Source organism: Notolepis coatsorum (genome assembly GCF_963971535.1).
Source record: "Notolepis coatsorum genome assembly, chromosome: 2".
Classification (NCBI taxonomy): Eukaryota; Metazoa; Chordata; class Actinopteri; order Aulopiformes; family Paralepididae; genus Notolepis; species Notolepis coatsorum.
The window spans coordinates 210,319,014-210,343,065 of NC_140166.1; the positions used below are offsets into that span (position 1 = coordinate 210,319,014).

A 24,052-nucleotide genomic window follows, 5' to 3' on the forward strand; every position below is an offset into this window, starting at 1 on the left:
AATGTTTATTCTACGTCCTTATGGAATGAGTGACATAAAAAAAAAGTAAAAAAAATTAGAATTGTCTGGAAGAGCCGCACATTGACGGGCAAAGAGCCGCATGCGGCTCGCGAGCCGCGGGTTGGCCACCCCTGTACTAGTGGTCAAACACTAGTAACTAGCTAGTAGCTGAAATACATTTAAATGGTAAATGGTGCATTTATATAGCAGCTAGGGATGCCCCGATCACGTTTTTTGCCACCGATACCGATCACTGATCGTCGTGAACCATATCGGCCGATACCGATACGATCATTTTTGATTAAAAAATTTAAATTAATTTTATATAATTTTTTTTTATATAAAATATATATATTATATAATTAGACTTGTACTTGTATTATCTGCGAGACATCGCCACCACGCAACAAGTCAAAATGCTCGCTATCTGCAAACAGCTCCACTGTCTGTGTGTACCGAGTAGCCTCCAGCTACGGCCAGGATTCTCCGGCGCTGCAGCTGGACCCTAGTATTGGTATAAATCACATTCAGCAAGCCCTCAGCCCGAATACACATCGAATCAATGTTATAAGACATTGATATCAGGAGCTATCTGTAGCTACTGCTAGCCGGATATATAACGTTAAGACAACGCCTCAGTGAACTATTTAGTTCAATGGGACATTTCGTTTTAAACAGTGAACTAACGCAAGCTAGCTAACGTGAGCTAACAGAGGTATCAACATGCACTACTAGACTTGCTGGAGCATTTGTTGATATCAGGAGCTATCAGTAGCTAGCCGGCTAAATACCGTTAGACAATGCCTACTAAGAGTGAATAGTTGACTGGGTAATTTTGTTTAAACAGTAACAATAGCTAGGTAGCTAACGTCGAATGCACTATAGACTCGAGCAGAGCCTCGTCTCAGTCCTCTGTGTTTACAAACTGTACACGAGTGCGGGCGGGGCAAGGGAGGAGGGAGGAGGATCAGCGGCAGTTTGCAGGTCCTGTGTGTCTGAGACAGACAGCGAGTGAGATCTACGCTTGATCGGTTTCCGCGATCGGCGAATATGACTCATCGGAATTCACCGATCGCATATTTATACTGATTATCGACCGATAACGATCGGTGGCCGATCGATCGGGGCATCCCTAATAGCAGCTTTTATCAAAAAGCACTTTACAATTTTGTTCCTCACATTTTTCCCTTTTACTCACACATTCACACACAGACGGCGGAGGCAACCATGCAAGGTGCCAACCTGCTCATCGGAAGCAGTTAGGGGTTAAGTGTCTTGCTCAAGGACACTTCAACACACTGCCCGAGAGGAGCGGGAATCGAACCGGGAACCTCCGGATTGGCAGACGACTGCTCTACCTCCCGAGCCACTGTCGCCTCTTTAATTTCTTATATCCATTGCTTACATACCTTTAAAGATGACTTGTCACCATTCAACTGGCTGTCGTCCCTGGACTTTACATAGCGCCTGTGGTTCTGGTAGAAGTTGGACAGGCCGTAGTACATGAAGACGTTGCTCTGGAGGGCGAATAAGTACAGATGAAGAATGTATCTACAAAGGGCCCTCATTAAAAACATAGAATGAGAATTACAGATTATATTACAGCAAAGACTAACATCCTCACAATACCCCCCCCCCCCCCCCCCCCCATTCATCCCAATGTTTGCTCAGGTTTTGTTAGCTGGGGGCCAAAGTAAACAAAGGGTGAGAGTATTCCTTTTCTTCTCTGTTGTTGTCGTTTCATGTGTGATATTGTTAACAGGAATTGTTCTATTCTTGACACGGGATAACAAGGAAGTTCGGTGTGTGGACATCATGGAAAATGAGAGCTAGCATGGAGGGGGGTGGTTCTGGGACGCTGGAACTAACCGCTGAGCCTTCCCGAGGTGTCGTGGGCCTAACTTGACGAAACACCAGTGAAGGGAGATGCCCACTTGATAATCCTGGTGAGTCTCGCTGCCTAGTGCCTACCTATCTACACTTGATAACCCTGGTGATATGCTGCTTTCACTGTCCCCACACCAGTTTACCCTAAATCGGGTTTGTATCCTATTCCCTACCCCTACACCCCTTACCCTAAACCAGTGTCATATCATATTCCCTACCCCCGTACCCTAATCCAGGTTCGTATCATATTCCCTACCCCTAAACCCCGTACCCTAATCCAGGTTCGTATCATATTCCCTACCCATACACCCCTTACCCTAAACCAGGTTTGTATCATATTCCCTACCCATATACCCCTTACCCTAAACCAGGTTTGTATCATATTCCCTACCCATATACCCCTTACCCTAAACCAGGTTTGTATCATATTCCCTACCCGTATCATATTCCCTACACCCCTTACCCTAAACCAGGTTTGTATCATATTCCCTACCCGTATCATATTCCCTACCCTACACCCCTTACCAGGTTTGTATCATATTCCCTACCCCTACACAGTGACGCGGGAAGGGGGGGCTGCAGCACCCCCACCTGGCAGGGAGTGTAACTGCAACTGCAAGGTTGTTTTGGCTTTTATTCCATTGTAATACCGTATCCTACTCAATGTCACAGAGCGGCACTGCAGATTTACCCTACTCTTGGAATTCATTACCAGCCAGATCATCATAGGGGCGCTGTCTCGATAATGCAGTGTTATTAAATCAGTGTTAAAGTTATGCGTGTAGCCGATGGCCTGGAATAGTTTTTGGGACGCTGAATTCGCAGTAAAGGAATATATCATCAGCCAATGGACATATGAATCTACCAGATGGCGATCGATGACCCCAAAGCAAAATGGATATACGGTATTTTTCCAAGGCATATAAACAAAGTAATTTAGAAGCTGTACAGTACCGGGCTGCACCGGGCAGAAAAGATCATTGATTGAAGACGAAACGTCTGCGCGCGTCTTCAGCGCGCCCGCCGCCTATGACGTTATTATATCACTTATCTCTGCACCCCCAACTCTGACTGACTTCCCGCGCCCCTGCACCTACACCCCTTACCCTAAACCAGGTTTGTATCCATGATCTTCTTCTTAAAACAAATCTACAGGTCATTGGTTGAGATGAAGAATAATAAATTTGAGACTACAAGGTATTTTACCCATTCAATAATAATAATACCCAGAGAAGGTTGTTGTTGGAGAGCATTATCACCAGGGTTGTTGTTCTAACACAGGAATAGTCTAATCAATCGCAAAGGGATGATCGATCGATCCAAACCCTTCTGTGAAACAATAATGGACCTTTAATGGACCTTAATGGACGAGCTGGGGCAGTTCGTTCCGAGAACCGTGATAATACACAATGTATTATTGATTGGGAGCAGAGAGCAGAGAGCTGCTCACCTCAAACGGCTGCTCCAGTTTGAAGTCGACGGAACAGGTGCAGGGCCTTGTGCTGTTCCAGCTGTAGTTGTGAGAGCAGTTGAAGCACGGGCTCGACATGTCAACACCAGTGTAGTCAACCTGGACATGACGACACAAGCAAGTGACAGTTGGAAACAGTGTTGGTCAATCACTCTAACGTGATTTAGAGACATTGATTTAATTGATTGAAAACTTTATTAACAGATTGCAGAATGGGTACAACAGTACAGCTCAATACACACAATTGTTAAGGGGATGCAGACCAGAGAAAGACTCGTCTTGTTTACATCAGGGTCCCCCATTTTCAATTCATCAGGACATAATATGACACAGATAGACAGTACTGCTACATCTATACAAATTTATGACATACCAGATTTGCAATTACAGTACTGTTTGTGATACAAAGAGTCCAGAAAAGAGAGTATATACATTTGACGTAGAAACTGTACATTGGAGGAGGTTGGGTGGGTGGGGTGGGGGGGGTTGGGTAGGAGGGGTTGGTGGGGAACACTGTACAACTGTACAAGCAAGACACGAGCAGTAATAATAACAACAATAACGTCGTTACCACGGTTACCTCGAACTCTTTGATGTTTTTTGACGTCACGAACAGGCCGATTCCGATGGGGATGAAGATGAGGCCGATGAGGAAGAACGCGGGCAGGACGGTGCCCGCGGTGAGGATGGGCTGCCAGGCGGGGAGTCTCTGCTGTTTGAACGCCGTGTTGTCGGGCTTCTTGCTCTTGACGACGGCTCCTCCTGGGCCGCCGTGCTGCCCGTCCTCCTCCTTCGCGTTGTAGCTCGACGCCATCATAGCTGCTGCTGCGGTCTAATCCACTTTAGTTCAGTTCACACAGTTTGTTGTTGTCGAGACCGGCGGGCGAAAAAAAAAATAATACGACACGTCGTGTAACAAAACAAGTAGCTACTCTAAAAAATGCCCATTCATTGTGGTGTTGATGATTTGAGCTGCTGGGCAGTTAATCTAAATCCAGAACACAAGACGAGAGGTAGAGAAGAAGCCGGAAGCTTCTAAGCCAATAGGATGGTCCTTCAGCGAGTAGGGTATATCTGCAGAGCCACAGAGCGAGTAGGGGGTATCTGCAGAGCCGCAGAGCCAGGCTGGACGGGTATAAGTGGTCTGGACAAGTATAAGTGGTCTGGACAAGTAGTTGCGAATGGGGGGGGGGGGGGGGGGGTTCGTCTCGTTTACATAGGTGGCGGGTCTATAAGGCCAGGGGGGGCTATGCCTACCCAGAATATTATGCTGGGAATTTTGAAATGTATATATAATATGCGCAGGCTGCTGGCTATTGTGTGTCTTGTGCTGCAGCCCGGCGGCCTGTATCAGTTCCGCAACCGTTCCTATTTCCGGGGTAGGCCTGATTGGCCCCGACAGGCACGTGACTCGCTGTGTATCATTTAATCATTTAACATTTGAAAGGCATACATTGTTGTCATACAGAAGTACAGAATACTTTTATCCAAAATGCTTCTTACTGTTACACTGTTAGAGACTGTGCTAGACAAATTAATGACTAATTCGGTCAGAAATAACGTAACTAATAACGTTAGTAAGCACTGCTTATATGCTTATTATGTCTGCGGGGTACAGTAAACGTTTCTCCCGGTACATTCTGAAGAGCACACCGCTGTATGTTGGAGAACCAGCGGTCTTCCGAAGTTCCGCTCCTCCTCACTCGAGTGAGACTAAAGCCGTGCACAGCTCAGCCCTGTGAGACGCGAGCAGGAAGGAGCTGGGAGTCCTTCCAATCGGAATATGTTGTTTCTTTACACATATGTTGGATTATGAATATGTCTTTATAGCTACAAATGAATGCTGCCAGGCTGGTCCGCGACCCTCCGTGCTGCGATCACCAGCGGGGAGAATATGCTCACGTGAGCGGCATCGCTGAGCTCTGGTGACAGTCTTATTGGGGCTTATGCCGAGAACAGCAGTAACACAACATTGCAACTGTTGTGTTACTCCAGGTACAGGCAGTAACCAATTACGCATAGGCTCAGGTTAAATAATGTAGCCAATCACATCATGCATATGATCATCCTGATCCCGCAGTAAAGCAAACATCTGCGTTCCGAATCTCCGCCTGCCAATCGCTTTGTAGCGAACACCAGCGCACTATTTTGAGTCAAATTTCAAAAAGCAAAATGGATATACGGTATTTTCCCCAAGGCATATAAACAAAGTAATTTAGAAGCTGCACCGGGTTGGCCCTGGGCATAACTACGGATCACCGGAGGCTGTATGTTGCTTTATCTTGGCAAACAAGGGCTTGCTCTAGTAAGAGGACATGATGAGAGTCAGAGTTCATCAAATCGTGGACACTTTTTAGAGCTACTGTATGTACATTGTTTTCAAAGCATGATGAGATCTAAATTACGAAAGACGTTCCCTTCATTGCTGTCAGCACTGCAACTTGTGATTCAAGTTGTGAACGGTCTTTCTCAGCAATGAGGCACATCACATCCAAAAGAACAACAATGCGCCAGTCTGCTTCACATTGAAAGTGATCTCACAGACAAAGTTAAAGCAGAAAAGATCATTGATGCCAAGAAAGACGAAACATCGTATTTTGCTGCATTAAGGTAAGACAATGGTTAATCTATTATTGGATGCCTTCATTTGAACACTTAATTTGCACTGTGTATTGACAAAAAAGGAAAAATTGTGCACGCTCCACGCGATATAGCCTACCCTAATGCAGTGGCGAATCCTTATGGAAGCCAACGGAAGCCATGCCTCCCTAATATTAAAATATGAATTAATATCAAATATGAAATATGAAAAAAAAAAAAATATATAGTTTACATTCTTTTTCATCTGTTATAATTTTTTTTTTTTTTTTAATGTCTCCCTCTTCTCCTTCTCACTCCCTCTAACACACTGTCAGCCTCACTATGCTCACTGCAGCAGGAGAGGAGGCAGATGGTAGGTCTCTTTCTCCAGGCTTCCAGCATTATAGAGTCCAAATCCGATCCTAGCCAATCAGATTCGAGCTGACTGCCACACCCTAAAAGTTTAAAACGGGGCTGAGAGGAAAACACTCAGCATATTTTCCCCTCTGCACTCTGAACATTGTATTAACCCGTAACTGTTCCCACGGGCCGAATATTGCCCCGATCCTCGCGAGATTAAATCCACAGGGACCTCTCGGCGTGCCGAAGCTTTTCCTAAATCACTTCCATCATCGAAAACGAGGGGAAAAGGTCGGCTTGCGACCCTGAAAATGTTGCGTGATTTTAAAAACGCTGTATTAAGTGAGCCTATTATGGGATCCACGCGAGCTTTCTATCGTGGAAACATCTGGGCGTCCCGCAACTTTTACTCATTCACATATAGCCCCTAAAATGCTTAGAAAAGGAAAACAGAAAGCGTGGAATAAACTCGCCGAAACGGAAAAGTGTCCCACGGGCGCGCCGTGATTCCGATCCGCGTGAAAATATTCACGGCCATAGAGGAGATCGTGGGACACCTTTTTGCAACCGATTATGTGTCTCGAATTTGCTCCCACGCGGCGCGCAAAATCGTGCAAGGAAAAATCGGACCAAAAATTAACCAATGCTCCAGCAGTATTAATGACCCTGATGTAAACGAGACAAACGTCTTTCTCTGGTCTGCATCCCCTTATACAATTGTGTGTATTGAGCCGTACTGTATTGTACCCATTCTGCAATCTGTTAAATAAATAAAAAGAAAGTTTGACTGGCCGCAGAGCCATACTGTAGTGTACATGGTGACTGCTTGACTTAAAAAAAAAAATAAAAAAAATATTAATAAAAATATTTAATAAAAAAATTTTTAATAATTTTTTTTTGGCTTCCCGTTATTTTACCCACGCGACGCCACTGCCCTAATGTCCGGTTCACGCGCCGCCTATGCATATACTGTAGCATGGCATCTGTTTCAAGCAGTGGAGTGCAAGAGTTCAATTCTCAGAACATTTAGGCCTTTATGCTACTGTACATATTAAAGGACCATACCAGTCTTTTTGACATGTGGGTTCCAAGTCATTCTTGCCTTGATACAAAAATCAATCCCTTCTATTTCCATAATCCGTTAGTTATCAGAAGTTATTTTCCACCACATAAACCCATGAAAGTAACCATACTAAAGTGCAGTGCTAACATCTGAGGTGGATTTATTATCCTGAAACATTTTAGTTTTCCCCCCTGAAAACATGTCTGGCCCATGGGGACATTAATGTGTGTTGTCGGGCCTTACAAATACATTTAATTTGATTTAAGATACATTTTCAGATACACTGGACGCCAATGACTAGAATAGGTGAATCGCTAGAAAATGATGACCACATTTTTCAGTAACAGTAAAGATTATGAAAAAAGAAGGGCACCTTGATTTTTGTATCAAGGCAAGAATAATGTGGAACGCACAGGTCAAAAAGACTAGTGTAGTCCTTTAAAGGTGCACTATGTAGTTTTGTGAGTTTTCAGAGAAGTGAATAATTTCTAAGGTATATTTTCACAACTGAATAAACAAACTGTCCTCAGAGGAAACTGAGAACACTGAAGCTAGAAAGCTACCATAAAATTTACTATATCGTTTTGTTCACAAAGGCAGGGGCCCTGGAATTATGTTACAGTGAATTACAGTTGAATTACAGTAAATGTCCTTTGCAGCCTCTGTAAACAAATCCCCTCCTTCGAAACGGCATAGTGCAGCTTTAACCCTTTCACTGCCACACTACCAACGGGTTAACCCTTTCACTGCGACACTACAGAAGGATAACCCTTTCACTGCCACACGACAAAGGGTTAACCCTTTCACTGCCACACTACCAACGGGTTAACCCTTTCACTGCGACAATACAGAAGGATAACCCTTTCACTGCCACACTACATAATGTTAACCCTTTCACTACAGACGGTTAACCGTCTGTAGTGTGGTAGTGAAAGGGTTAACCTTCTGTAGTGTGGTAGTGAAAGGGTTAAGTGATGCCCAGGTTCTGGGTGAACAGTATCAGCCGTCTTTCTTCTTGGACTTGAGGAAAGGCTGGTGAAGCACATCATGGAGGCGTCTCGCCTGCAGACACAAAATGGCGTCAAATTAGCTTGAAAGAATCAGCCGTTAATACTTTTCTCTGCAACTGATGGAACACGCACCTTCGTTTCCTCTTACCTTCTGTGGTCCCAGGCCTGGGCAGAGGACCAGCTCTTCTTTGGAAGCGTTGATGATCCCTTCAACAGACTGCAAAATAAGGAAACAGTACAAAGTTCATCCATTCACCCAGAATGTTTCATCAGCCCAGACCGTTCACTCTGATCACCACGATCCGTCCATCAAAGAGGCAGATCACACAAAATACACAAACCAGGGGGGGCAGGTGGCGCACGGAGATTACGTTTGTCACCAACAACGGGAGACACTAGGATTCGCCTGTTCGAATCCAGCTCCCGGCGTTGCTATCAGCTTGGCTGGCCTCTCACACTGATACAATTGGCTGTATCAGGGGGTGGGAAAGCTGAAGGGTGGGTCCTGGGCGTTGTGGACAGCGACCCCTACAGTTCGGTCGGGGCGCCTGCTCAGCGAGGGTTGTAACTGAGGAGAGATAGTGTGGCCTCTCACACGCTACACTCTCCCCGGTGAGAACCTGCGGAGAGATAGTGTGGCCTCCCACACGCTACACTCTCCCCGGTGAGAACCTGCGCGGCCAGGTTGGCCTGCCCCAGGCTGCACATGCGTCGGAGGAAAGCATGCGACAGTCTCCGGTCTCCCGGACCAACAGTAGGGGAAAGTACGCAACAACCAGGAAGGGTGGGATGGGAGAAAAATCGGGAAAAAGGAGGGGAAGAAAGATAATAAAAAAAAAAAAAAAAAAAAAATACACAAACCAAATTACCATACTTATAATAGTTGTCTCTAGAGCATCAGCAGTCACAATCCTTTTAAGAAAAAGGTACAAATCTGGCTTTTAGAAAATGTTGCAGTGTAGCATGTTGTATTTTATCTCGGGTAGCTATATTTATTTTATTCATGCAATGCAAATTGTGTAGTTCTTAATACAACTTTTTTTTTGTATTTTATTTTTTTATTATTTTTTAAACAAACACATAAACAAACATGACAACACACAATAAGATATACAAGCATTAATTGTCAGAGCACATCCAATGAGATCACATTTTAGTTAATTGTCTTATATAAGATATACCCCTAATACCTGTTATCTAAAAACCTACACACATATGCTCCAGCTCGAACCCCCCCCCTCCCGGACCCCACCTTGGGAAGTACCTCCACTATCCCTCGCACCTAACCAGACACTACCATTATAAGCTAGCTTTTATTCTCTCCACCACTTCTAACCACATTGACATTTTGGATTCATTGAGACCCAGAATTCTTGCTGTAGATATTTCTTGATAAATCACATCGAGATATGTAAGAAACCAAACTTTCCGGCACATTTTTTCCGGTTGAAACTAGCGTGATGCGATCAGCTTTTTAGCTACTGTGATACCCGATAAAACCAATCTCTTTAGCTGTGGATTCACTGCAAACTCAAAAACATCATTCAATAGTAATACCGAGGGGTGTACAGGTATATTCCAAGATACGAGTTTTGATAATTGTTGGGTCACATCTTTCCAGAATGCCTTAACTGGTGGGCAGTCCCAATACATGTGCATAAATGTCCCTTCGTCCCCATTTGTACATTGGGAGCATTTGGAGTCTTGTTTAAGCCCCATTCTGCACAGTCTTATAGGAGTCAAATATGTCCTGTGAATATAGTTAAGATTGATTTGTTGATGATCCGGGTTCCTTGATGTAAGTCGGACATTTGCCCAGGCTCCTTGCCAATCAAAGTCATTTTCCAGGTCTGGTATATCCCTCCTCCAGACAGAGTCTAGTTGGAGGGTTTCATACGAGGACGTTAGTAATTGATGATAAAAATCTGAAACAAAACCTCTCGATGTCTCTCTTTCGTAGAAGAATTTGTGGTATCTGTGGTGTTCAATTGGTATGTCTAATGGAACACCGTGAGACTTCAAACATAGCTGTAACTGTATGTAAAAAAGCCATGTGGACTTGGTGAGATTACATTTTTTGCGTATTTCTTTATCACTACAAAAACCCTGTTTGTTAAAAACATCCCCTAATGAGTGTATGCCTTGCTCTTCCCATATAGGGAATCTTATAGGTCGTTTTTTAATTAAGAGTGCATTGTTATTGAATAAGGGAGTATGATTGTGCCATTTGTGTGGGTTAGGATTTTCTTTTTGTGATTCACGCCATATCCGGATCGCATGAGTAATTGTGGGGCCAAATTTCCGTTCACAGTGCTTGATTGGTAGTTTAGTGTGTGCTATGTCCTTCAGTCTATGTGGGGCTACTATGTTTTCTTCTAATTTTCTCCAGGATACTAATGCTTGGGGGTCAAACCATGTTGTCAATGGTCTTAATGTGTACGCCTTAAAATATTGGAAAAAATCTGGAAATGCCATGCCACCATCTGCTTTATTTCTCTGTGCGGTGGATCTTTTTATACGTGGTGGTTTGTTATTCCAAATAAATGTGTATGTGGAGGAGTGTAATCTTTTCCAGTAACCCTCTGGAGGGGGTAACGGTAGCATTGAACTGAAGAAGTTGATTCTAGGTAGTACATCCATCTTAACTATTGATATCCGTGCTTGTACTGTGTTTTTAAGTTTTGCCCATCTATCAAGGTCGTCTTTGTTTTGTTTTGGATTTTTGTGTAATTGTGCTTCACCGTTTGTCTTATGGTGGGGAATATTTCCACTCCCAAGCATCTAAAATGTTTTACCATCGGTATCTCTCCTGGGAGGGTTATATCTTTTTTTGCAGGGGTGTTAAGTGGAAGGAAAGCCGACTTCGGCCAATTTATCTTAAATCCCGATAAATCACCAAAGTTCTCAATCAACTTGAGCAGATGAGGCAATGTGGTGTTGGGGTTTTGCATGAACAATATTACGTCGTCCGCATATAAACAAATGTTTTGTTGTGTGCCCTTGATTACGATTGGTTCTATGGATTGGGATTGTCTTATATATTGTGCTAAAGGCTCTAATGATAAATTGAATAGACCGGGACTAAGAGGGCAACCCTGTCTGGCAGAGCGTGATACCGGAAAGATTTTGGAGATGATTGTGCCTGTTGTAATCATGGCCGAAGGGTCTTTGCAAATTGTGTAGTTCTTGAGATGATTTCCACGTTGTACCCATGTCTGTTCTTTGTGATACTGTACGACATGTTTGTGCCACAGACCAAGGACCACAATGGAAACAAGTCTGACTTTATTGTGTTTTATCCTTGACGTGTATTGTTACACACGTCTAATGAATCACGTAAAATCTAAGTTGATAATAGTAGATACAAACTGTTATTATATTTTATAACAAAGTGAGGATGAATCAATGTCTGCTGTGAGAGCAAAGCCTTTTTTTTTTAAATACTATTCTTCCCATACTGAAAGTATATTGTTATACCGGTATATTAGGTCTGTTATAGGTATTAGGTATAGTATATTTCTACCCATATGTACTTTTCTGAGAGTATACTTGCTATGTATTCTTGGTACTTCTTATGTGCTTTCATGTCTAATTCAAAGCACATGTTTAATATGATAGTTGTAACTGAGGGGTACAATTCCCTGACTGTATTGAATAAGTATGGTATCATTAAACCACTACTGCGTTATGTACATTACTACTGGCCATACAGTACACAGGTATATGAGATGAACACACCCACAATAACACGGCTTCACAAGAAATACTGTTTAGAAGAATATTTATTAGCAGCACGAAGATTATCTTACATTACTTATCAAGATTGAGAGTTGCGCTTGTAAGGCGAATAATGTGCATGAATAGGTCAAGAGCGTAAGTCCATGAGCATATTACGCAGGAGATAATTAATACCACCTGTATCATAAGAATTATATATGGTACACTAGTAGATCAGCTGGAGATACTAAAGGGGTCCCTCCGGTTGTAAGCCAGCAGGGGAGAGGATTTGTCGGTAGCAGAAAGTCTGGGTCAACGAGGAATAAGGAGACTCCAGGTACAGGAGACAGTGCAATAATCCCTTGATCCGTAGACGAACAACAGCTATTCTCCGGTATGCAGTGCCGCATGGAGGAAAGCTAGCCAGCCTCAGAGTACTAGAGGCGGGCTCGACGTGGTGCTCCTCACAGGGTAAATCCCACACAACAGTGGGTGTAGACGATTCTCCGCTCCAACAGCTACAGGACCAAAGCAAATATAATCCAGCCGAAAAGGGCTCTGTAGTCGTCGGGTAGGTTATCCAGTGTACATATCCACACGGTTCTCGTCTAGGGCTCCTCGGAAGACGGCACCAGGTTAAGCCGCCCAGCCTGGATAAGCACACTAGCTCGGTACGATGAAACGTTGGTAATGCTGGTCACTGTAGAACGGTAGCCGCACGATACACTATACATAATAGACTATAACTCGACTATACAGCGTCAAACTCTGACACTTCAGCTATCAATTCGCACGCGGTCTCAAGGCTCTATTTCGGGGCAAAACGGGCCCACTTCACAGCACGTTGTATCGTGGTGTGAGGCTTCAACTTATTGGGTAACATACTGCTGTATCCACCTGCGACGTATTTATACGTAAGGTGAACAATCTAGTACCAGCCTTATTTCTGTCTCGTATTCTTGCGCAGAACCGGGCATGTCCAGGCATGTCTCAGCGGTGACTTTGAACTAGACATTGGGGGTATGGCCGTGGCGCCTAGGGGATCGCTGTCCAATAGGAGAACGAATATTATGGTCTGGCCTGTACTAGGTAAAGGGATATTCCGTGTATATGTACAAAGAATATACAAGGGATATCAGACGATATACAAATACTATACAATATATCTCAAGTAATAAATATATATATTCGGTTTAATCAGACCCTTCGTAACAATAGTGATTAATATGCTGTAAGTGTAATATAAGTATAAAATATATATACTTTGTTTTTTGAATAAATAAAATAAAAAGATAACAGATGTTTACCAATCTTAAGTTTTACTTTAGTAAAGTTATTAAAAGTGCACTATTTTGGGAAGCAAAAGTAACAAACAATTCTAAATCGAACACAGTTTTATCACAACATCTGAATACATAAAAAGAATATGAAAATATACTCAAGTATATTTAAGTACTTTTTTTTATTATTATTTGGGGATGATGTGGTGAAGTGCAAGAACACTCACAGAGAATGTTGACAGCAGGGTAATAGCATCCGTCTTGTTGACAGACTTCACAGTGGTAAGACAGTCTGTCACCTTAGGAGAACAAATACATAATACTTATTTGGGTCCTCATACTCACGTAAATGTGTTATTAAAAATATATGGTATACATTTACATTTAGCTGATGCTTTTATCCAAAGCGACTTACAAGTTCTGTACGACAAGTCATCAGGAAGGATACAACTCTAGCAGGTGATTAACAATGTTCATCAAAGTGTTGAGTGCTACAGTGTTTATAAAAAAAAAATTCATTTAAGATATTGATTGAAGAAGTGTGTCTTTAGTCGACGGCGAAAGATTGCTTGTGTTTCGGCTGTCCTCCTAACTGTGGTGGGAAGTTTGTTCCACCATTGTGGGGCAAGGACTGAGAATAGACAGTCTTTGATGACCCACCATATATGGTATACATTTAAAAAAAAAAAAGGCAAATCACGGGTCACCTGGGACAAGTAGTTCTTCTCAACTTGCTCCTTCAGGAGGTCAGCCGGCTTGTTCTCGTACGACTTGTACGTCTCTAGGTAGCGACCCGCCTCCTCTGGACTGTTGATTCAACGAGAGGCAGGAGTTAGCATGGTCTCAAAGTAACAGCTGCAGGTGTGCAATTCAGCCTTTGACCTGACCTGCGCAAAATAGTAGCTACTAGCTATTATGCGACACTTGACATGACCTTGTAAACAATTATTTCAACTCAAACACATTCTCGCCCAGCTCTGTCTCATATAAGTTCAGTTCATTTGGATATTGGACACATAACAATGGTCATTCCATAAATTGTCAAGGTTTTACCAGCTGCTATTGCAGTATTGTCCAAAAAGGGCTAGCACTAGGCTTGTCGGGCCCTACCCCTGAAGATTTACGTTTATTATTATTTCTTTTTTCACATTTACATACATGCATTACTATATACTGTCATACATACACATTACACACCTACCCATATTCATACATGATGTCTATAGCATTGCTCTGCATATATACACATATATATATATATACATATCCATACACACATACATGGCAAAGAGCACCCAATAGTTGGTATACACAGCTTATTATTTACAATATGATACAGTATTTATGGGATAAATATGATTCACACATTAGTGTTATATGGCATGTATATAAAGTGATATACAGTATATAGTACACATTACAGTATAGTAGTAAGTAAATGTATCAGTCCTCAGTGAAGGCGTCACTAACAGGACTAACCTCCAGGCCAGGATGAGAATACAGTCTGCAGATCACTCAAATCAAATCAAATGTATTTGTATAGCCCGAGATCACACGGAATTACCCCCATGGACTTTACAATAAGAAAAACAGTCTGCCAGGACTAACAGGACTAACCTCCAGGCCAGGATGAGAGTGCAGTCGGCCAGGATGCAGATGCGGGCCAGTTCCTTGAGGCAATGATGAGGGTCTTTCTGAAACACATTTCAGTGTTTGTATAAATGATTGAGACAAAGATGACAACAATTCCTGGCACATTAGACAAAAATGGAACTTGTGGAATAATTCATTTTTGATGCCAATACAGATATACGTTTTTTTCCCAACACCACCAATTTGGCCATTACCAATGCAGTTACCAATTGTTGGAAGATTAGGAGTCCAAATGCAGGTACAAAACACGTTAATGTTCTCAGACAGACAGGCTCTCGTCATGATGAGTGTAGAGAGAGTAACAACAACACTCCCCATAAACAAGGTGAGGAAACAACAGTTTTAATTAAAAGGACAAATTAAAACAGTCTGTTGTTGACATGGCACACACACCCAGTAAAATGAAATGTCATGAAAATGTTAATTCTAATATTGGCTGTTGAAATACATTTGGGACCAATAGATACCAATTGTGTTTGGTGCATCCCAAATACCATAGCTGAACATACCAGTAGCACTGCTCCTCCAAGTGTCACCTAAAATTCAGTTCAGTTGTTGTGAATTGGGCAGTGTCCCTACTGTAGTCGGTAAGTCCTGTGTTATTAATCAGATATGTGTAGGTGTTTTACGGATTAAATAGGGATCAAGTCAAATCGGTAGGGATTGATATGTGGGGTGTTTGGGGACTGTTCCGGGGGGTTCACACGCCTTCCAGCGACATTGTACTTATTTTATGCCTATTCTAAAGTCTGCACGTTTACATTGCACTACTTTTATTGACTTTTATACCTATTCTTATGTCTGCAATTTATGCATTGTTTTTATTCTGTCAATTGTGTGCTGATTTTATGCCCATGTTCATTTTATACTAATTGCTATGGGGCACTCTGGACTGCGGTCCATGTGTGAAAAAAAAGTACTATATAGATAGTTATTAATATTTATTATTGTTATATTGTAGAAATGTGTGCATTTAAATGTCTGTAAAGTCTCGACGACATTGAAAATGAGGGTGACCTCAATTGTCTTTTTGAGGATAAATAAAGGTTTGAATGAATCAAAGTCAAATGTATTTGTTTAGCCCAATATCATGATCACGTGTCTCACAAGCCCATTGAGCCAATGGAACAACACCCCCTGACCTTAAAGCTGCCTGCAATCATTTTCTAACAGTATTGTTCACATTTTCAAAACGTCTGATCACCTGCCATCAGAAGGTCTCACTGAGTCATGGTGTCCAAACAACGCTGCGCTACCAGCGGCCAGTCAGTTATATTCCACCATTTTCTTTGTTGACAAAACCCAGACCGAGCTTTAGCGCCACCTATTTTCTAACCAGTTTTATAAACAAGTTAAAAAAGCGTTTTTAATTACATCCATATTGTGCCATCAGAACAGTATTATGTTTGTAGGTGAAGTATTTAATGTTCTCAATTGGCCATTTCCATCTTATATAACAACCAGGAAATGCCCAAGAGAAAGTTGAAATCTAGTAATCCAGCAAATTTCTTAGTTACAACAAAATTGTGACAGCAAGACAGTATCATGTTCATATAGATGTATTTAGAATTATCACTTTGACGAGACGACTCTCATTTTAGGAGAAGACTTTGTTTATAGTGGCTCATTGCTGCCCTCTAGTGGTCGGAAAATAATTATTGCAGATTTAACCATACATGAAGATGAGGAAAATCATCCCACTAAAAAAAGAAGAAACCTCAGAAGGACAATAAATAAATGATAATAATAATAATAATAATAATAATAATAATAATAATAATAATAATAATAATAATAATAATAATAATAATAATAATAATAATAATAATAATAATATTTTCCTCACCACATCCACTTGTGTCAGCAGCACTCTGAGGGTGTATGTGTTTCCAAGCTGCTTGAGGCGGTCATGGATGTAGTTGGGGTTCAGGTTGTGGTACCTGAGACTGTAATATGCCAGGATCAAAACCAACATCAGAAAAACCAACATCAGAAAAACCAAAAAAAAAAAAAAAAAATACTAATAAGAAAATATGTAAAACTACATTTAACCATCATTTACCACATTTTTTATACTCAATAGTATTGAAGCAATTAAATTAAATCGATCGAACTGCTTACATTTCGATACCCAGCCCTAACCACGACAGGATTTACGAATGCGGAATTTGTTCTTACGAACTACTTACAAAAGATAGTTACGAATATAGTTACATACACTTTCAATCATGAGGTCCATTGTTTGTTCATATGGCCACATTAACATTAATTAGATTTTTGGCCAAAGAATACAGACCTTAGAAAGAGAGCACATGTCGTCTGCCCCAGAACATAGTCAGGTACCACCTCTCCAAACTCCCATGGGACACCCCTCACAAACTTCAGAATGGGGTTTCCCCTCTGCATAGGAAACAAGAAAGGCACATCAATTGGCTGAAAGATATATTTACATTTAGTTGAACGCTTTTGTCCAAAGTGACGTACAAGTTATGTACAAGTCAGCAGGAAGGGAACAACTCTTTCAGCTGAGTAACAATGGTCATCAAACAGTGTTGAAACTTGAGTGCTGCAGTGTTGAGTGCATAGTAGTAGAGACATATTAGTATAGTAGGTAGTAATATAGGCCAGGAAGATTAATTACATTACATTTACATTTAGTCATTTAGCTGACGCTTTTATCCAAAGCGACTTACAAGTTCTGTACGACAAGACAGCAAGAAGGGTACAACTCTATCAGCTGAGTAACAATGTTCATCAAGTGTTGCGTGTTACAGTGTAGGTTAGTTTATTAGGACAAGTGCATGACAGTAAGGTTAGTCAGGGTTAGATTTTTTTTTTTTTTTTTTTTTTTTTTTTTTTTTTAATCATTTCAGATAATGGTGGAAGAGTGCATGATAGTAGAAGACAGTAAGAAGGTTAGTAGTTTTTCTTCTTCTTTCATTTCAGATATTGATTGAAGAAGTGAGTTTTTAGTCGATGGCGAAAGATTGGTTGTGTTTCGGCTGTCTTAACTGTGGTGGGAAGTTGGTTCCACCATTGTGGAGCAAGGACCGAGAAACGAGAATAGTAGTAGGGCTGCTCGAATATGGCAAAAATCATAATCACGATTATTTTGGTCAATAATTAGATCATGATTATTTTAATATGATTACTCATCGACTTTAGAAACATCATGCATTCATTGAACAACTTGTCTTTCTTAACAGTGGATTTCCTTGAACTTTAAATATAATTCAACTGGAAAAACAAAAACATGACCTGGCTCAAAGTCGTTTATCTTGTTTTCATAATCGTTGGAAGCCAAAATCGTAATTGAAAATAAAACTTTTGCCCAGCCCCAACTAGCAATTTCAGGCTATTCTGAACATCAGTCCTGCGTTTGCTTGGCTAGAACATGAGGCTCACACTGCTCCCACAGAGTTAGTGTGGATTCAATGCAGAAGACAAATGTCATGTAAAAATTTACTGGACAATAAAGATATTCTATTCTATATTCTGAGCAAAAAAATCAAATAGATGTAAAAAATTACATTCGGTACAGCCCTAGTAGCTATTGAAAATTCCATCCGTGTAGCCTACTACAGTCGGTCCATAAATATTTGGACATCAACACAATTTCCATCATTTTGGCTCTGTACACTACCACAATGGAAATTAAACAATCAAGATGTGCTTTAAGTGCAGACTTACAGATTTAGTTGGAGGGTATTTACATCAAAATCAGGTGAATGGTGTAGGAATATGTGCTTCCCACTTTTTAAGGGAGTAAGTAATTGGCCAATTGACTGCTCAGCTGTTCCATAGCGAGGTGTGTGTTATTATTTAATTTACAAGGAGCAGATAAAAGATCTAGAGTTAATTTCAAGTGTGGTATATGCGTTTGGAATCTGTTTCTGTCAACTCTCAATATGAGGTCACTATCAGTGAAGCAAGCAATCATTAGGCTGAGAAATCGGGAAAAGAAACATCATAGCAGAAACGTTGGCCACGGCTTGGCCAAACTGTTTGTACATTCTTAAAAAGAAAGAACACACTGGTGAACACCAAAAAACAGTTAATGGCCAGACAAAGAACACTCTCCAGGAGGTAGGCGTATATGTGTCAAAGTCAACAATCAAGAGAAGACTTCACCAGAGTGAATTACAGAGGGTTCGCCACAAAATGTAAACCATCGATGAGCCTCAAAAACAGGAAGACCAATTTAGAGTTTGCCAAAAAAACATCTAAAAAAGCCTGTACAGTTCTGGAACCTATGGACAGATGAGACAAAGATCAACCTGTACCAGAATGATGGGAAGAGAAGAGTATGGAGAAGGAAAGGAACTGCTCATTATCCAAAGCATACCACCTCATCAGTGAAGCATGGTGGTGGTAGTGTTATGGTGTGGGCATGTATGGCTTTTGATTGATTGATTGAAAACTTTATTAACAGATTGCAGAATGGGTACAATACAGTACAGCTCAATACACACAATTGTTAAGGGGATGCAGACCAGAGAAAGACTTTCGTCTTGTTTACATCAGGGTCCCCCATTTTCAATTCATCAGGACATATATGACATACATGACATACAGATAGTCAGTACTGCTACATCTATACATTTATGACATACCAGATTTGCAAATACAGTACTGTTTGTGATACAGAAGGAGTCAGGAAAAGGGAGTATATACATTTGACGTAGAAACTGTACATTGGAGGAGGTTGGGTGGGGGGGGGTTGGGTACACTGGGATATTGACAACCATACTGGGTAATCTACATTGGAGGTGGTTGGGGGGGGGGGGGCACACTGTATAAACAAGCAAAACTGTACATTGAGGGGGGGGGGGGGGGGGGGGGGGGAGACACTGTACAAACAAACAAAATTGTACATTGGACTATTGACAAAACCATACTAGGTAAATTACTGTACATTGGCAAAACTGTACATTGAGGGGGGGGGGAGACACTGTACAAACAAAATTGTACATTGGACTATTGACAAAACCATACTAGGTAAATGACTGTACATTGGAGGGGGTTGGGTTAGGATATTTACAGGGGCCAGTGTTGAATTGCAGTCTCCCGTAGGTGTCCCTTGAGAGAGGTTTTGAAAGTGGGTAGTGATCCACATTCCTTTACAGCTTTGGGTAGGGCGTTCCACATTGATGTGGCATAATTGCGAAACGTGTTTAGTCCCTTATTTGAGCCGAATCTGGGTTTAACATGATTTGTGGAGCTCCCTCTGGTGTTGTGATCGTGGTATTCACTGACCTTTGGGAAGTATTTTGACATGTACATGGGTACCTTGGTCGTGTAGTGTATCTTGTAGACCAGGCCCATTGCAAGTTGCTGTACTCTGTCATCTACTCTAAGCCATCCTAGGTTGTCAAAGTGGGCAGGGGTGAGGTGGGTTCTAGGAGTAAGGTCAAGCAGTAGTGTAGTCTGACCAGTTTGTTTTGAGATGTTTGTAATTTTGTTTTTAGCGCCTTTGAGGTGCTTTGGTACCATGAGGTGCAAGCATAGTCGTAGTACCCCTGAATGAGTGCTCCTGCCAGAGTCTTCAGGGTATTCTTGTTTACCAGAGAGGAGATCCGGTACAAGAATCGAGTTTGTTGGTTGACTTTTTTTATTACATTGGATGCCATTTTGTCACAGGAGAGATTAGCCTCTAGGATGGAACCCAGGTAGGTAATTTCATCTTTAGTGAAAAATCAACATGCACTCTCTCAAAAAATATTGTTGTGCTGGGAATTGCTCCCCTTAATTGTCATCAGATGAAAAAATTTACAATTCCCGCACTCACTTTTTCTCTGCTTTTATTGTCGACGACAATAATACAAAACTGTATTTATTGATAATGTGACTGTGACAAAAGCAGTAGGATGAATTCTGAAGTGTTTCAGGCAATAGTATCTGCTCATATTCAACCAAATGCTTCAGAACTCATTGAATGGCGCTTCACAGTGGCGCTTGCTTAAAACCCACCTTTTCGCTCTGGATGATCACCGAGTTACTTTGCTGTTGTGTTGTGTGTCTGAGGTGTTCTTATGTTCTCTGTCTGTCCGTCTGCCTGGTTCCCTGTCTCCATTGTCCTGTCCATTTATTCATATTATTTTTTCCCACCGTGGCTGCCCCCTGGACCGATGTAAAAATTGGCTGGGGGGCGCATTATAAATGAAAATATCATATCACAGTGCAGATGGAGTATATTGCGAAAGCAACCAAAGAGGCAATCACCTAACTGAACTAATCAAATAGCAGGTGATTATCATAAAATGGCCATTTCACCAAAAAAAAAAAACTATTACAGCTCCATGAAATTATGTAGATGAAAAAATAGCAACACCTTGTCTTATAGGGACTGCTACTGTACCTTATCATTTCATGGATCTGTAAATTAACACAACACAAGGATTCACTGTCCCCGATGACATCACTGGTAGTCATATTTTACCTTCTTTTTCCGTTTTTCTCCCCTCCCAATGTTAGTCGTTATGCCAATTCCCAATCCCCTTCCTGGTCATTGCGCACTCTACCCCCTACCGTCGGTCTGGGAGGGTGGAGCCGGAGACTATCGCATGCTTCCTCCGACACATGTGTAGCCAGTACCGCTTCTTTTCACCTGGCAGCGCGGACTCTCACTGGGAGAGTGTAACGTGTGGAAGGTCACACTACCTCCCTCCAGATCCTTCCCTTGCTGTGGAGGCGCCCCGACCGAACTGTAGGAGTTGCTGTTTACAACGACCAGGACCCACCCTCACCGGGTTTCCCACCCGCTAACACCGCCAATTGTGTTAGTATGGACGGTCGGCCAACCCGGAAGCACCACAGCTGGATTCGATCCCACTGTCTCTGTGGTGGTAGGCAGACGCTTAGTCTGCTGCACTACCCGGCCGCCTGTCAAACTAAATTAACGTGTACAAAACTGTTTTTGGGCGTGTGTGAGATTATGTGCAAAATAAACCAACATTGTTTTTTGGCAAAGTGCCCCTTTAAATGACCATGGCCAACGAGCTGTGGCACTGTGCCATATTGTACGCAAAACGAGTTGTGAAAATATGGTGAATAGTGCAACTAATCTGACCTTCAACAACGTGACTGAACCTCACCTGTCGGGGACTGACGACGATACAGCTCCCTGACCGGGACCCCACTGGTTTAGGACCCAGGTTGAGGCCTGGCTCTGACCTCGGACCTTCTCCCCGTTTCTGCTCAGCTTCAGTAGTCTGCATCGCCTCTCCCTCCTTAACTCCCGAGGGCCCATGATGTCCTACACCGTCCGTCGTCTCCGCAGGGCCCGAGGACGCCGTGGCATCAGGTCCACTGACATTAGTACTAGGCTTAACACTGGTAACTGCTGTCCCAAGCCCGGTGGACAGTGCTGAGGCGCTGTGGTTCTGAGGAGCAGAGGGTGCTTGTGGACCAGGTGCAGGTTTCTTACTCTGGACAACAAACTCTGCATAGGACAGAGGTTGTCCAGCCGACGGTTGTGCAGCATGTTCTGAGGATGAAGATGTGGATGAGACACTTTGTCCTGCCTTGGAGGAGGAAGGCTGAAACAGGGACTTTACCTGGAGTGGAATGACAGAATTTAACAACGCTACTGATTGATTGATTGAACATGTTATTAACAGGTTGCAGAATGGGTACAATATACAGTAAGGCTCAATACACACAATTGTTAGGAAGGGTATGCAGACCAGAGAAAGACTTTCGTCTTGTTTACATCAGGGTCCCCCATGCAAACATTACTCTGTGCATAAGCCTAACAAAAATAACATGCTTGTGTTGCAAATAAAACACATACATAATGAAATGACTAGCAAGGTTTTTCAAAGCACAACATGTAGAGCATTAAGAGAGCAAAAAGGCAAAGTAAACCTATCTTGCAAGAATAAGAATATCAGTTGATGAATTGGTAATGGGGGACCCTGATGTAAACAAGACGAAAGTCTTTCTCTGGTCTGCATCCCCTTAACAATTGTATGTATTGAGCTGTACTGTACTGTACCCATTCTGCAATCTGTTAATAAACTTTTCAATCAATCAATTCAGTTAGCAAACTCGCTAGTTAGATTAGCTGTCGTTTTGATTACTAACCGGAGTTCTTTCTTTTGTGAAAGCAGCGTCGTCCAAATTTATGTTAAATCGCTTCCTTTCCATATCTCAATCAATAAGAGCTTCTCAGACAAATGCATATTATTTGCAGAGTTACATTCAAATGTCTCGTTGGAATTCCTTCCTGGAGGAATCAGGCATGAAGGATGATAGCAGAAAACTCGATGTCCCGCATTACTCATGTATCACCACTAGATGGCGCTGGCGCTCCACGATCTGGTTTGATGATGGTTAGAAACCTCCAAACTCTGAATGAATGAATGAATGAATGAATGAATGAATGAATGAATGAATGAATGAATGAATGAATGAATGAATGAATGAATGAATGAATGAATGAATGAATGAAAACTTTATTTAACAGATTGCAGAATGGGTACAATACAGTACGGCTCAATACACAATTGTTAAGGGGATGCAGACCTGAGAAAGACGTTTGTCTTGTTTACATCAGGGTCCCCCATTTTCAATTCATCGTTACTGTTAATTGATTGATTGATGATTGAAACATTTTATTACAGTAACAGATTGCAGAATGGGTACAGTACAGTACAGCTCAATACACACAATTGTTAACGGGATGCAGACCAGAGAAAGACTTTTGTCTTGTTTACATCTGTGATGCTCAGGATGAGAGATTATTGATGAGATTAGGAGAGATGTAATAATGAAAGTAATTTAACGTTAAAGTAAGTAAACGTTAATGGTTTCACAATAGCACTTACTTAAATGCACCAACTCCCTCATAACTCTGGACAGACACCAACCATCATGGTTTGATTAACCTTTGCTAAAGAGATTCAATTCTGCGAGCCATTTCCTCTATATTTTGTATGAACCCACTGACAAGTTACTTTTGAATTTAGGGAACTTTGTACCTTTACTCCATTACATTTCAAAGGTAATATTGTTTACTCCACTACATTTA

At 41.9% G+C, this 24,052-nt stretch overlaps 2 protein-coding genes across 2 annotated transcripts in view; both read right to left on the reverse strand.

The window, feature by feature from the left end:
* Positions 1-4,383, reverse strand: part of LOC311222741 (cell cycle control protein 50A-like) — a 35,896-nt gene extending 31,513 nt beyond the window's left edge. The window contains exons 1-3 of the mRNA XM_084307355.1: positions 3,939-4,383; positions 3,338-3,457; positions 1,410-1,517 (exon numbers count right to left, since the gene is read on the reverse strand). Coding sequence (XP_084163481.1) covers positions 1,410-1,517; positions 3,338-3,457; positions 3,939-4,175 — 465 coding nt within the window. The 5' untranslated portion in view covers positions 4,176-4,383. The remainder of the gene's footprint in view (positions 1-1,409; positions 1,518-3,337; positions 3,458-3,938) is intronic.
* A 2,826-nt stretch (positions 4,384-7,209) lies between these two features.
* LOC311223274 (DNA excision repair protein ERCC-1-like) lies at positions 7,210-23,244 on the reverse strand. The gene is made up of 9 exons (XM_084308066.1): positions 23,107-23,244; positions 22,116-22,577; positions 17,318-17,421; positions 16,868-16,967; positions 14,986-15,062; positions 14,076-14,175; positions 13,596-13,667; positions 8,520-8,588; positions 7,210-8,423 (listed from the first exon to the last, which is right to left on the reverse strand). The coding sequence occupies exons 1-9, from the start codon at positions 23,167-23,169 to the stop codon at positions 8,361-8,363; spliced, it is 1,110 nt and encodes a 369-aa protein (XP_084164192.1). The 5' UTR covers positions 23,170-23,244; the 3' UTR covers positions 7,210-8,360.
* Between the last annotated feature and the right edge of the window lie 808 nt (positions 23,245-24,052).

Bases quoted from the DNA above. Each gene is read 5' to 3' on its own strand.
- LOC311223274 (XM_084308066.1), bottom strand. From the start codon at position 23,169: ATGGAAAGGAAGCGATTTAACATAAATTTGGACGACGCTGCTTTCACA. The intron at 8,589-13,595 runs GTGAGTGTTCTT...CTTATTTTGCAG, and splicing joins CCCTGCTGTCAACATTCTCT to TCTGTTGAAGGGATCATCAA. The intron at 8,424-8,519 runs GTAAGAGGAAAC...TTGTGTCTGCAG, and splicing joins CAGGCCTGGGACCACAGAAG to GCGAGACGCCTCCATGATGT.